Source organism: Diadema antillarum, unplaced genomic scaffold (assembly GCF_040938485.1).
Source record: "Diadema antillarum isolate AM-2024a unplaced genomic scaffold, OU_Dant_1.0 seq00002175_RagTag, whole genome shotgun sequence".
NCBI lineage: Eukaryota > Metazoa > Echinodermata > Echinoidea > Diadematoida > Diadematidae > Diadema > Diadema antillarum.
This window is the reverse complement of record NW_027272813.1, coordinates 111,769-126,462: the sequence shown is the minus strand read 5'-3', so window position 1 is coordinate 126,462 and position 14,694 is coordinate 111,769. Positions and strand designations below refer to the sequence as shown.

Genomic DNA, 14,694 nt, shown 5'->3' with positions numbered 1-14,694 from the left:
CAAATACCATGAAGTTAATTTTTCAAAAAATCATCATTTATGCTAAATTATGCTAATTTATGCATGATGATGCATAAAATCAGACTAATTGGTGTAAATCACAAAATAAAGCTCAAAACAGGCACATTTTTTGTGTAAATATTCTTTTTAGTGTCCTTAGCAAATGTATTAAAAAATAATTGTGATATTAGAAAAAATTCTTAAGTATTTTATTGTTTTTAAATTTCTTATGTATTTCCTTGTTTTTTCGACTTTATGTTTTTCATTGTTTTTTTGTTGAAATTTGTCCGCGACATCGCTCCGAACAAGAAAATATGTTATTCATTGATTTTGATCAATAAAACACCAAAATAATCATGCTTTTATGAAATTTGCCCGTAAGCACAGTTTGCATTGAAATTGTACACGAATTAACGTTTTTGAGCAATTTTTGGTCTGACATGCGTGTACATATTTATGCGTAACTTTGAAACCGTGCGCCCGGGCGTCGCAAATTTGGTGTCAAAAGATGCGGGAGACTCGAAAGAAAAAAGTCATGAAACGTCGCGGCGATAGCTTTTTGTGATTGCGATACATCGCGCGAAACTTCCCCTCCCCCCCCCCCCCCCCCCCGGCCTAGTTAGGGTTAAGAGCTTTACACAAGAACCAGGGGGAAAAAAAATGAAGCCATTGAAAAACCTTGAATTTTATTCTACCAACCAGTGTGTAATGTAAGCAGAATGTTGTTCTAATTAGACAGAACCAGAATGTTGATATTGACCATCTCTTAATGTGTGTAATCTGTTTGCAGAAGACTGATCTACTTTTTCTTGGTCTCTTTTTTTTTTCCCCCTTATACAAAAGTTGTCCAGACAGTATTCTTCTACTTCTACTTGATTTCACTAATGCTATGCAAAGGGAAAATTCTGTGGGTTACCTCTCATAGGGCTTCACCAGGGTTTTCTTCTTTGTGTTTGTTTGTTTTTTGACAAAATAACAATGGAATGATAAAAAGGGAAATGCCATTACACCCACAGCTCTGGTATGGACAATCAAAACCATGGAGAAGTGACCTTCATTCCAGAGACTCTTGTTTGCCCAATAATGGCGAAGCATCTTTTAGATAAAAGAAGGATTATGAGAGTGGAGGACAAAACCTCCATCTGTTCCTTCGGAATTTGGACTGCAAGTCGTCCCCCACTTGCTATCGGGAATAATGAAGGCTGATTTATAGAAATCTTGGAGTTCTCTACAGGTCATAAGAGTGTGAAGGAGGAGAAGAGGAATTCAATTCAAATCCCTTGATGGTGTTGTGTCTGTATGCTTGCCTTGTCAGGATAAAATTGATTGGAATAAAGAAAAAAGAAGCAAAAGATGAATGTCCATCAAAGAGTCAATGATTTGTGCTAAAAAGAACCAGGTACAGAGTTGTACACATGTTACACAGATGTATATAAAGCATAATTATGATTATGTATGGCTTTGTAGGATATTGATCTGGATACAGACGATTAATTGTTTCAGCCACTGCAAAGTAATTGTAAATGTTTTCTCATCTGTGTAAGTTGTTTTAAATTAGTCTTTCATTCGATAGTTAGACCAACAAATTTTATTTCCCCCTGATATGTATACAGTATATTCACCAACAAAATATTCTATGTCAGTATTGTCTATCAGGAAGCTGTAATACACAAGTTTGTTTTCATTTTTTTTTAATAGTGTTAGCACTTGGATGGTACAACTAAACTGTTTTGAACAATGTCCTAAAATTACTTCAATTTAACCTTTGCCCACTCAACGAACAAAAAAACAACAACAACAACAACAAACAACAAACAAACAAAAACCCATCCGGGACTAATGGTTTTTTGTTTGTTTGTTTGTTTTTTCTGTGGCAGCCATTGTGTGGAGTAACATTCCAGATGAAGATCAACCAGTTGATGTGACAGCCAATGGCAAAAAGCAGGGAAGCACAGCAAAGAGGTGGAATGAGCCACAATCAAGGTAATGTTTTGTCATTCTATGCAAAATTGTTCCAAGTTCATCATGTTACTGTTGGCAACCAGGGATAGCCGGGTGGTAGTGTCGCTGTTGGGAAAGCAGTGAGGACAGGATCGATTCCCAGTGGTTCCCTTTTTGCGGCATGTTTGTCAAAATGTGGATTGGTAATTGCAGTCTTACAAATGTATTTATACAGAGGGAGACAATGACTAGACACCACAGCACAGTATGTAATTTTCTGTAAAAATCTAAATGTTTTTATGTGGATTTCTGTCTACATTTTCTTTACATTGATGTATGGGTCACTGAGCAATGATTACTGACTTACCAATCTATCACTTTGGCTGCCAGCATGAACAATACATGATGTATAGTCTACATCGTTGATGTTTTATGTACCAGGTAATCATTTCTCATTATTCCTGACTCTATTGATGATATTCACAGTATAGTTTGTGAGAGGCAGGCACATGTGATGTGTAACAGAATTCAAAATGTATCAGTGGAAAAATGAGCAAAGAAATGCACAAAGTTACCATCACAAAATTAGTACAGTATGCTCTATGAAGCAGAGGAAGCCAGGCGGATGCATGAAATCCTGTTGATATTACAGCCTGGCCCTTTTGTACGTGTAGTTGTCAATACACGATGCAGTGCAAGTGTATTACCATTAGAACTAAATAGTGTTTTGCAAATGGATGTTGCAGCATTATACAGTGCACTCCCGTTATAACGAAATGCTCGGGACTGGCAGTTTTCTTTTGTTATAACGAATTTTCATTATAACCGAACAAATACATTATATAACGAAAATAAAGAACCACGTATATATATCACATTATGTTTGGTGAATACTCCTCATACGCTGGAAAGCTATGTGAAATGTGGTGGGATAACTGTATTACAATAATAAACGCAAGTTCCCCTCAGAAACTGTGCGTGACACAAGGAGCAAACACACAGTGGTGTGAAGCGTTCACCCATGCAGAGACGCTATAAATGCTTGTTCCGCTACGTACATGTATTTTCGAAAGCAATTCGCATTTCGTTATAACGGAGCACATTTCTTTTGTTTTTCTTTGTCAGTGGCGCTCGGAAAAGACTTCGTTATAACGGAAATTTCGCTATAACCGTGTTCGTTATAAGTGAATTTTGTACCATAGACTTTAATGGTGATAATTTTGGGACCTGAAGATTTACTTCGTTATAACGAAATTTCGTTATAACCGTGTTCGTTGTAACGGGAGTGCACTGCAGCAGTCTTGACATTCCCACCATAAAATTCATGTTGCCAGGTTCTCAGCTATAACATAAATTGTGAATTACAAGTGGAAATTCTCATGGCTAATGAGAAGCAGTTTATCAACCAATGTTTTCTAATGATAAATGAGAAGACTTGTTTGGTTTTATTTCTTTCACAAACCATGAAACTACAGGAGCAAAAACTGTAGCGTGGAACTCTTCAGATCCTTCAAAGAACTCCTGGCCATCATACCTCCGGAGAGACTGCCAGCCACTCTTCGGGTGGACGGCCTGAGGATGTACCTGGACTACAAGATGGCGGCCAAGGATTACCAGGAAGCGCAGAAACGGCTGCTGGAAGTTTTCCAAACGTGGGTCAGGAAACCGCGCAATTTCTACCAGTTTGAATGAATAAGTCATGACTTTGCTTTATTACTTTGCCATGAAAAGGCAAGGAAGAAAACCTACACTACAGTTTGCCATCCAGTGTACTAAACCTGAAAGAGGTCCCAATTTAATCACTGTCAAATGGCAGTGGTGTGCCTTGTATTAGAAATTTATGTGAAATACTGATGAGTATAACACAAGCTTACATTACAAGTATTTTGAATTGGGGTATTATAAGCTGTCTTGATGCCTTCCAAACGCAGTGTACAGAAGAGGGCTTCTTTTTTTTTACCTCTCTGCTGTCCAGAAACCTCTAGCAATTACACTGGCATTAGCAATATGCTCTCATGAATGTTAAAGTTGATGTACAAACTATAAGTCTCGCCAAAATGATATGTGCACTTTGTTTCTGTTTAAAAAGCACCCATTGTAAGTAGAAGTACCCCCAAAATGGCACTGGATGGCTGTGAAAAAGAAGAAGACAGGATTGAAGAGCAAATGGAGAGAGCACTAGCAGAAATGGAGTTACTCATAATTTTGGCCCATATGTATGATATTTGAGTCTTGATTAACTCTTTATGTGCCACGTTCGCATGTCCGACTCAGTCGACGACGTGCCAACTTCGCATATTCTGCTCAACACACAAAGCCGCTTAAACCAATCGATAAATCGCTTATCCCGCGGTACAATCAAAGCTTTTCTCACGCTTTTGTTCCTCTCACATACGGCTTGCATTCTATGTGGTAATTGACTAATAAGCGATGTTCCCAACTAGATTTGCAAGTACATTCTAAGTTTCTTTTACGGTTTTATTTGCAAAAGTCATGCCTTTACAAGAATGTAGCAACTGGTCTTTCAAAAGAAAAATTGAAAATAGATTTGTCATACAAATTATATCGAAGCAAAGTTTGGCATTCCTCTTTAACTTTGCTTACTATTGTGTCCACCTTAACAGAAATTTGTAGAAGATATACAAATTGGAAAAAAAACACGAATTTTTTTCAAAGCATGTCTATCTTCGTGTCCCAGAATAACGTGGCACACAGGGGGTTTCCACCATGGCACATAAAGAGTTAACCCTCACTGTGCTTTGCTCACCAAGTGACATATGTGCTGGCGTGCCTGCTTTGCCAATCAACGCAGATGTCTGCAAAGTATTAAATTGTCAATGTGTAGAGATTACCTAATCCCTTAATCCACATTGTGTCACCTGAATGGTAAGATTACTGAATGCTAATGAGAAAGTTTGACAAGTAAAGCCAATTGCCTCGGCACATAATTAGTAATGTGTAAACAATATCAATGTGATCTGGTAAAGTTTCCATGCTTTTTTTTTGGGGGGGGGGATGGAGGACAAGATGGGGCTTGAAATTGCATGGCTTCAATCCGTAGGATGTATGATATGTGATTTAGGAACTATATTTTTCATTCAACTTACCACAAATAATTTATAAATTGATTTTTTGCTCCCGATTACTTGAAAGATTTGTCTCATGATATTAGATGGCTAACTTCAGTCCGTGCGTGCGCAGGCAGTAGTACTACGCGCGCGATCACTCTTGTTTAGTCGTGCTAGAGCAGGGTTAAGGACTGATGGAGGCTTACAGTTTCCACCCTACCACCAAGCTGCTAAACTACTCTATTCTACTCTACAACTATTCTACAAACTATTCTACATCAAACTACACATCTAAAAAATGAAGAAAAGTAGCTTCAAATTGAATGTAAGGCTAGTCTATTTAATGGTCTAAACAAAAATTACATGTCCACCCATTGTGAGGATTTCTTTTGACACCACAGCATTTCCAGTGGAACCATTTCAGACATGACTCACATTCTATCATGTTAAGTGAAGTTTTAACTGTTGAGCACAAATTACACTTCCACTCGTTGCGTTTGGTAGCAACTACATCTAGAATAAGGAGCCAAGCATCCTGATCTACATACTGCTGTAATCTCATCCCAAGTCATTCTCACTGATGTCAACTACTGTATCCGGAACATTCTCTGGAATCACTTCAATTTCTGACTCCCTTGCTTCTCCCTATCCTTGATCTTGTCAACTACTTCATGACTTACAAACAGCTGTAAGTGTTTCACATGCTTCTTTGGTAGTTGCCTAACGCTAGTGCTACTTTCCGAGGTCCTCGCAGTACTGGTATAATCATGATCGTTCCCCCGGTTGATTACAACTTCTGTTCCCCCTACCCTACATGTGATAGTGTCCCTCTCTTCACGACTTGGTTTTTCAAGCGGCACCTGCCTGTTCTTTCTCGGCTTCTTGGTCGACCGAAATGTACGTTGTGGTGTCACCCTCTTTAGTGTCCTACAATCCCTTACTTCCTGAAATGGCCTAGTAACTATGGGCGGAATTGGCACCTTCAGCAATTGCACTGCTGCATCTAGGTGTCTATACACAGCGCCTAGATATGTGTCAGCTTCAACATCCCTTGACTGTTCATGTAGTTCCTTTAGTTTTGATTCTGCCCTCTCTTTCGTAATCCTATCCTGTCCACGAGTCTGAGAGGTTGAAGTTTACTCCTCTATGATCTCAACCTGGGTACAAATCTGTAGGTGGTTGGACAACTTCCACATAGTCTAGATTGTCACTTGTGCCTACAGTGTACATCCATACTAGATTGCACCCTGTCCTGTACCCTGACAACAAGATGGACATGTTTACACAATGTCGCCCTAACAACCCCATCTACACATGTGCATGAAAATTCATGCACACACACCCTACATTCCTTACATGCCAGTTCACAAGTATCCATACATGACTTCTCCTTCCTTTCTGTGGTGTAGGTTCGCTTCCCATCAAGTGACTTCACTTCCCACTTGTTTGCCCCTATCTACCTCTTTCACTTCATTGCTGCTCAGTTTCAGACTATACCTATGTCGACTGTCTACAGTATGTCATTGATGTGCCTTGTCTTTTTGCCCTTTTCAAGTTTCACAAGCCTGTCAAATGTTGTAACCCGCACAAATTGCATGAGCACAGTTACACACTTGTCTACTCTCTTATTTGTGAATCCTTTCATGTGTACGTACTTCAGTGTGTGGTGAAAGGCCTCCACATACATGTTTGTATTGATTCTCGATCCCTTCCTGTAACAAACAGCCCACTGTTCCTTCCTGTCCACATAACTCTTGAAGTACTCCCCAAAACATTGAGTAGAGTCATCCCCTAGTAGGTCAGTAGTGACCTGTCCTAGCATCGTCTCAAATTTGGCAACATCTGGCTCATCAAGCAGGCAGCGCAATGTTTTGTACACGGAAGATTGTAGTTCCCCATTTCCTGCAATATGGCTACAAAGTGCTCCCCTCCATGCTCTATCTACATGCCATGTGCACAGCAGCTTCTTAGGTCTATGAGTGAACACACCTACCCATGCATTGTAGTACTGATCAGCATCATCTGTCATAATCCAGCTAGTCTCTAATTGGCCTACAGCATCACGGATTCTACGCAAAAAGGCAGTCAGTACAGCACTATCTTCCCTGTTGGATATGAGCCAAGCAACCGGAAAACCCTCCCCAAACTCATCCACCACCATAACAGTCACAAGTGAAAAGTCATAAGCATTTGTCCCATGTGTTGCATCCATGCATATCACATTCTTCCCAAAGGCCCTCAACATACATAGGCGTCATCATGCCTAGCACAAAGTCCTCCTGTGACAAGCTACCTAGTCCATCTGGGCATGGTGCCCCTGATCCTTGTACAAGAGGACAGGATTACTATCCTTATCTGCTCCGACTTCTTCTACCCACATACTAACACTAGTGGCATCATTCCTATGTCTACTGATCCCCTGCAGTCCCAGCGAGTGCTCAATATTTTTCGCATCCTTTCGAGGCACAAGGTGATGCCTTTCTACACTTGTAGGCTATCAGAAAGGGAATTTCGTATGTCATCTAAGATCCAGTCAATGCATACACCTTGAGCAAGTTTCATAGCAATGGCCACACGTTCATCATTGCTCAGCTTTGGGTGTGCTAAGTCCTTTTCGTGGCCATAATGTGTGTCTGTGACTACTACCTCTACACTATCTGTTGTAATGTACAATGTACACGTAAGTTGTTGCGCAGATCTGGGCAGTGCAATGCCCATCAATTTTGCTGGAGCCCTGAGCTTTCTGTGCGCGCTTTCCTGTCCCTTTGGAAGAGAAAAAACTATTGCGATTACAGAAGTACATGTAAGACTGCACACTCACCCGCTCATTTGTCGTTGCACCTCTCTCAATGACGAAAGAGCACTGGTTCGTCTTCTCGTACTGCTGCTTCCACTGCAAAAACGGTGAAAGGGAAAGTCACGGTTAGATTGTTGAGTATTTTTTTCTTGGAAACACTGAAAAGGATGCGTAACAAATCTGATTTATTTATACATGCACATGCTGAGATTGAACTGATAGATTAGATGAACACAATCAGTATACTTTGAAAAAGATTTTTTTTTTTCCCTTTAAATTAAGAAAACATCTTATACTGTTAAACAAACAATGAATCACAAGAAATTAACACCAGCCACCATCCTTGAAGCTGCTCTTTCTTGCCCTGGGACCGTCATGTATGATGTGAATGGTATGATGTGGAGGCTCAACACACAGATGATTCACACCTATCAAAGTAGAAATGAAAGTATACAAAAGAAATGTTGACAATATGCACACTGGAACACTTCCATGCAATGTAGTCAAAGTTAATTGGCTTTGATATTGGTGTACATGCATAATTGTCTTTTGCTACACAGTCACTATATGTAATCTACGTATGCACTACAATGTACATGAATTGGTATACATAAGTCCAAGAAAATGAAAACTCATTGTAAAGACAGTAAACAAACACGGTGGACTCTCACTATCACCTCGCCTCGGGTCTGGCAGTTGTTATTTCGTTATATCAAACTTTGTTATAACCGGACAAACTACATAATGTATAACTATCACTCAATGAGATGAATTTCGCACAGCTAGGTAATATGATGGTAATATGTGCCAAATTTGAAGCCAAATGCTTAAAAAAAAAGACAGCTTAATTACAAATTTTTATGATTTCCATTCAAAATATACTGTTACCGTGGCAACACAATGTTCAACAATGACGAAAGATGAAGCCAAATGCTCAAAGACTGAGGAAGTTTTCTGAATGCACAATATTTTTTTAAGATTTTCATAAAAAGATATGCTGTTCCTAAGGCAACACATTGTTCAACAATGATGGAAGAATAAATTTGCACTTTATTTATACATATATGTGACCCTGCACCTCAAAACAAACAAAAAGTCGCCAGACATGAATTTTTAGTTAAGACCATATTCTGAAAGAGCAGACTTTAAGCTTAAAAATGATGTATAACTCAAATCAAATGGACTCTCCTAACCTATCTAAATATTGGAAAGAAAGCACAAACTCAGGAAAAGTGTGAACTGAGAAAAGAGGCTCTGAAGTACAGTGTCTATTCAAGCGCTTAATCTTTACCAAACCGTGCTGGCTGTGCGATGAATGGGACAAAAACAGGAAGTAAACCACCAGAGTAACAACAATGAAGGGATTATCAAATTAAACTGAAATTAAGCATGCCTCATAAACACATTCTGTCCATAATTAATGCCAACTTTCAAAGCAGTAGCACTATCCTTTCAAAAGTTATTAGAGTTGAAAGTGAAGAGTGTGGACAAGGTTTTTCAGAAATGAAAAAGGGATTCTAAAGACACACCTAATCACACTATTCTACCAAAAATGTTCGAGATAAACTGCTAAAAACACACTTTCCTGCCCGTTTTATGATACCAAATTTAAGCATAATGTAAAAGAAGACCCGCTCTTTCAGAAAATATGAAAAAGTCAAGTTCGGCTAGGTTGACCCATTTCACTTATTTTCAGTCCTCACGCAAAATCAGTGTGTGCGACTTTATGTTCGTTTTGAGGTGCACGGTCACATATGAACTATACTGTACAGAAGTAACATGTACCGAATTTCAAGTGAAATGATCGTAACTCGTCCCAGCATGCAATTACGCCAACGGGATGGTGCTAGCTTTTATTCTTTATGAAGTATAGGGGCCCAGAGAAGTTTAATGCCACCTTCCACCCAATTTTTTCCCCCATTCTTTGCGGGGCAGTTTTCCTGCATTTAAATTCCATGACATCTTTGCTCTCGTAAGGTATGCGAGTAGTGTGTTAAGACCAACCATTGGTTCCTAGGCAAATAAGTTGAGGAGCACCTGTCTCTCTCTGGGCCACTATGCATTCATTTTGTCCATTATTAAAGCTCAAGTATAGTTTTGATTTTAAAGGGTGAATTTTTATCCATAATTTTAAAACTGGATGATCCTCACTCCAAATAAGTCTCCAGAACCGGAAAATGAAATTAAACACTTAAAGTGACTTTAAAAGACAGAGTTTGAGTAATCAATGAATGGCCACTATAGGGAGCTCTGTATATAATTCTTTGGGGAAAATCTCGAGGTCCCCCCGAGATATTACATTTTTGTTTATATTAAAAAATCATATATTCACCAGGCTGTTAGAAATCATAAAGCTCTATACACTAAAACCAATTAGGGATTTTATTATATTTCAAGAATTTCCAAAACTATACCTTGGCTTTAAGCCATTCTGCTGATAAAGTTGGGATGAAAATTGCCACTGGTGGAACAGCGGTGATAAGGGCGAGAAACCAGCAAGTTGCAATGGCGTAAATAGCTTATGTTGTGTGTGTGTACCACGCTGGGAAAAATTCCCTTATGGCCCACTATATATTCCTTTTGCGACTGAGTTTCCACTCCTCCACTATGCCCACAGTGGCAATGTCCCAAGGAAGGTTAACCTTTATCGGGTGTTTGATGTTCATCTGATAATGCATTAAATATATCAAACAGTGTTTATATAATTATGATATATGCAAATATATCGTGCATACTTCAAGGGTGTATTGCCCCGTATTGTTGCATGACCACATGTATAGGCTGCTGTGTGTGTCTGTGTGTGCGTGTGTGTGTTCTTCTAATCATCTGTATCAATTTTTGCATCACATATCTTATGGGTTTGGGATGTGAATAGAGTAAAATATCCCGTTTGCGGCAGTTTAACATTGTTAAGAGTTTTTCCAACTTGTAAACAAATCAGGCAAATTATTTTCAACCATTTCATATATCATAGACAAGATTATTCATTAACGCAATTGTTTTCATGAAAGAAATTTACCAGTGACCAACGCAGTTTTCATGATTTACCAGGGCAAAACCCGGCACAATTTTCGCCGGTAAGGGCGATATGCGACGTAGTATTTCTGCTTGCGGCACGATGTACAATCCCTATGCAATACGCGCGTGCTCCGCGATCTTTAGCTGAACGCCTTCACATGTCTCGCGAACATTGCGTAAGCGCCAATTCCCATTGCGAAAGCACATGATAATAGCGTGCGCACATGCATTGGCCGCAAACAAGATCGCAATTCTGGCGGTGTTGTTAGTGTCTTTCTCGTGTTTTTCTCATTTTTTTCGATGGTAACATCCACTTTCCGAAAAAAATGGCGGCCCACATCGGCTCGCGAAAATTCTATTTTACGTGAGGATATGTTTTCAAAATCCATAAACATCGAGAAAACGACAAAAAATCCAGTTTCTTGGACCATTGTTTCTTAACTGTTATGTTAAGAAGTACCGAAAATTTCATTTTGGATGCGATATGTTGTCATTTAGGTGAGAAAATTTCACTTTCGTCAGAGATAGTGCCCATTTTATCGGTTGGTTTTTGTTGATTGCTAGTGTGTTAGTATATGTGTAGTGTGCATGTAACAGTGCAATGCTGTGTTTAGCTGTATATTACCGTGTATGTTGTACCTGCCGCGAACGGCTGCACGGCCGCTTACTGACGCAGTTACTCTATCTATTGTATATTTTCTAATATTTTTTGAAATAGTTTTGTCTTACAGGGTAAGCTCCACCCCTTAAAAACTTCAAAACTCAGCTGACTTTTCTGACATCATCAGTCAATCATCATTAACCGAGAATCCTGTGAACAAAAGACTTTCGTATTGTCTTTTCCCACCTAATGGCAACCTCTGAACAATAGCACTGCTTTCATAGTTTCACCACACAATGCCAATTCTGAAGTGGGTAAATTGAATGTTATGACTACTTGCTGCATCAGAAATGCCACAGAAAAACCATTACAAAAATGCAATGTTTTTGTGAAGAGATTGTCAGTTGATTGGAAGGGACATACCAATGTCTTGTGTTCACAGGATTTATAGACTAATAATGATTGACTGATGATGTCAGAAAAGTCATCTGAGTTTTGAGGTTTTTTTAAGGGGTGGAGCTTACCCCACAAGAAAAAATATTTCAAAAAATATTATAAAATATACAATAGATATTCACATCCCAAACCCATGAGATATGTAATGTAAAAATTACTACAGATAAATAGAAGTCAACTTGCATTTCTAATTTAGTGGACCTTTAAAAATGAACCTGTGAAAAAAAAAAAAAATCTTCAAGGTTATCCATTTAGTGCTTCATAAGAGTGAGAACCTAAAAGATCACCCCATAGACTACAGTACTGGAATTATTATCGTAGTCTATTATGATTACAATGTTCATATCTTGCTCATCGATATTGCTAATGAATGCAATCCTTTCATAATTTTTGCATTGTTGGTTGTTTTTTTCATCCATCCGAACGTAATTAGAGAGGTCATGCTGCTCAGTTTTATAATTTTTAAATCGATCAACTGCAATGTTAACCAGTTTAAAGCCACTGGTTAACATTGTGGTTGATCGATTTAAAAAATTCTAAAACTGAGCTTCATAACCTGTGTAATTATGTGCAGATGGATGAAAAAACGACCAAGAATGCAAAAATAGTGAATGTCACACACTCTCTATCAAGATATATATGAAAATTGTAATTATCATCTACTACGATAATAATTACAGTACAGTAGTACTGGGATGAAATTATAGCTCTTCACTCTTTTGAAGCACAAAATGATGCCCTTGCGGCATTATTTTTCTTCACAGATTCAGTTTTACATCCAAACAGATATTCTGATAGCATGTCAGGACATGCAGCTCTGATTTTTGTTTTAAAACTGAACACAATGTTAACCAATGCTTTTAATGTAGTAACATTCTCAATTTGCCTGTAGATTGTAGTGCTTCACTTATCATGTGACAATCTGACTCATGTTAAGGCTTGACATCCATTCCAGTATTCTTAGAATAGCAAGATAATAATGACCTTAGTCGTTTTAAAGCAAATCTAAATAAGTACTTGCACCTCTGTAAAATTATATCGAGTACATGAAAACAACCCTTTTTGAGAAGTCTTGAATATTGGAACAACAATGGATATTAGAAATGCAGAAAAATTAGTCTGTATAAGTACCATCACTCATCACAGAGACTTCATATTTTCTCTGCATGCTCTGTTAAAAGTATTATCACTCATTGGCCAAACAGTGTTTTGGGTTTTGAGAAGAAATAACTCTAACAATTTTAAATTTGTTGTGATGTACATTGTTTAAATTATCAAATGTATAGTAATACTGCGCCTCACAACAAGGAAGCAAAACTCTCTTCAAAGATAATGTAGATTTTAGAATGGAGTATGATTAGATGAGGAATGCAGTAATGCAGTAATGCAGTAATGCAGTTATAGTATGACAAAGTCCAGACAGCGTATAATCCATCTATATTGAGTCTGTGTATAAAAATATTCTTTGACGTTCATGGAATACTAGTAGTTTATAATATACATGAAAACTTTTCAAACATTCATACACAACAACATTTAACGCATGGAAATGGTAGCGATATGTACGTTCGCCTTAATCACTAAGATTGTTTTTTTATTCTCCAAGGCATTTTCGTCGTTTCATAGTTCATGCCTTGTTCAGAGTGGTTTTTAAAGTATGTGTCGTATGACAATTTGTTAAAACGTGCAACTGAGTGAGATACGCTACACCTATGCCTTCACATTAAACGTAAATGAAAGTAGTAGAGCATAATTTAAGGAGAAATGGGGAAAACGAATTAGATCTGTTTTGATCGATTGTGGTTTAACATCAATTATACTACTTTTTTGTGTCTTTTATTGTTCTCATTATCTAGAAACATCAGTACTGCACTGTTTCTTCACTTTAACATGAACAGAATTGACATTCGAGAGAGTTTATTCCAAGAACGTCTGATATTACAAAATTAATTGATCGGGATGCATGTATTTGTGTTTGGGACTTGTAAGTGTGCATACGTATGCTTAAACATAATTATGTGTGAGTGAGAGTAAACACGTTTTCATTATTTATTTTATGAAAACAAATCAAGGTAATGCAAACTAGCGGAGCCAGCTTTTTCGGGGGGTGGGGGGGGGGGAGTAAGCCACAAATGACGGACAGAAAATAATTTCCTTTTTCGTCAGGCAAAAATGGCAATGATAATGAAAGTACTTAATAACATAAGTAATCAAATTGAGAAATAAACACTAAAATAAACAGAAAATAAAACAATGAATAGAGAAGATAAACAAGCAATGGATACATATGTAAATGAATAACAAATAATTGATTAAATAAGTAATTAATTTGATTTATAAATGAATAATTAAATAAATACTACATTAAAAAGTATTGATCTACCGGTTTGAAAATAATTTTCATCCTACTCACGGTTATAAAAGTATGTAATCCACCACCATTACCACCTCCCTCCGGAGTGGGGGCAGTCTATTTTACAATAGACAAAGTATTGACAGTTGTAGACAAGGTAAACGTCCTTAAACTGTGTTCTTGCCCTGCCCGAAGCAGGCTTCTGTCAGCCAAGCTACAGCGCCAGATGGTGAAGAGAAGTAGGCCTTGAACTTTTCTCTGACATTCAGGGCATCTTTTCCGCCGTGGTTTCCAGTTGGCGTGAGATGGTAAAGGGACGTTGTGCAGCCTTCAGACTGTGATTCAGAATCTACTGAGGATGAGCTCGATTCCGTGGGGGCGGTCTTTCGGATGTAGTTATGCAACACACATGTTGCTTTGACCACTCCGTCGACTTGACTTGGGTGGAGTTGGAGCTTCC

The 14,694-nt window shown here is 38.2% G+C and overlaps 1 protein-coding gene and 1 pseudogene across 1 annotated transcript; one reads left to right on the top strand and one right to left on the bottom strand.

Moving 5' to 3' along the window:
• Positions 1 to 1,877: 1,877 nt before the first annotated feature.
• LOC139714146 (tRNA-specific adenosine deaminase 1-like) lies at positions 1,878 to 3,761 on the top strand (the record flags this gene model as incomplete). The annotated part of the gene is made up of 2 exons (XM_071625864.1): positions 1,878 to 1,983; positions 3,417 to 3,761. Coding segments are annotated over 2 exons (323 nt in total), but the record flags the coding sequence as incomplete, so codon positions are not given.
• A 2,455-nt stretch (positions 3,762 to 6,216) lies between these two features.
• Positions 6,217 to 7,221, bottom strand: LOC139714145 (uncharacterized; annotated as a pseudogene).
• Between the last annotated feature and the right edge of the window lie 7,473 nt (positions 7,222 to 14,694).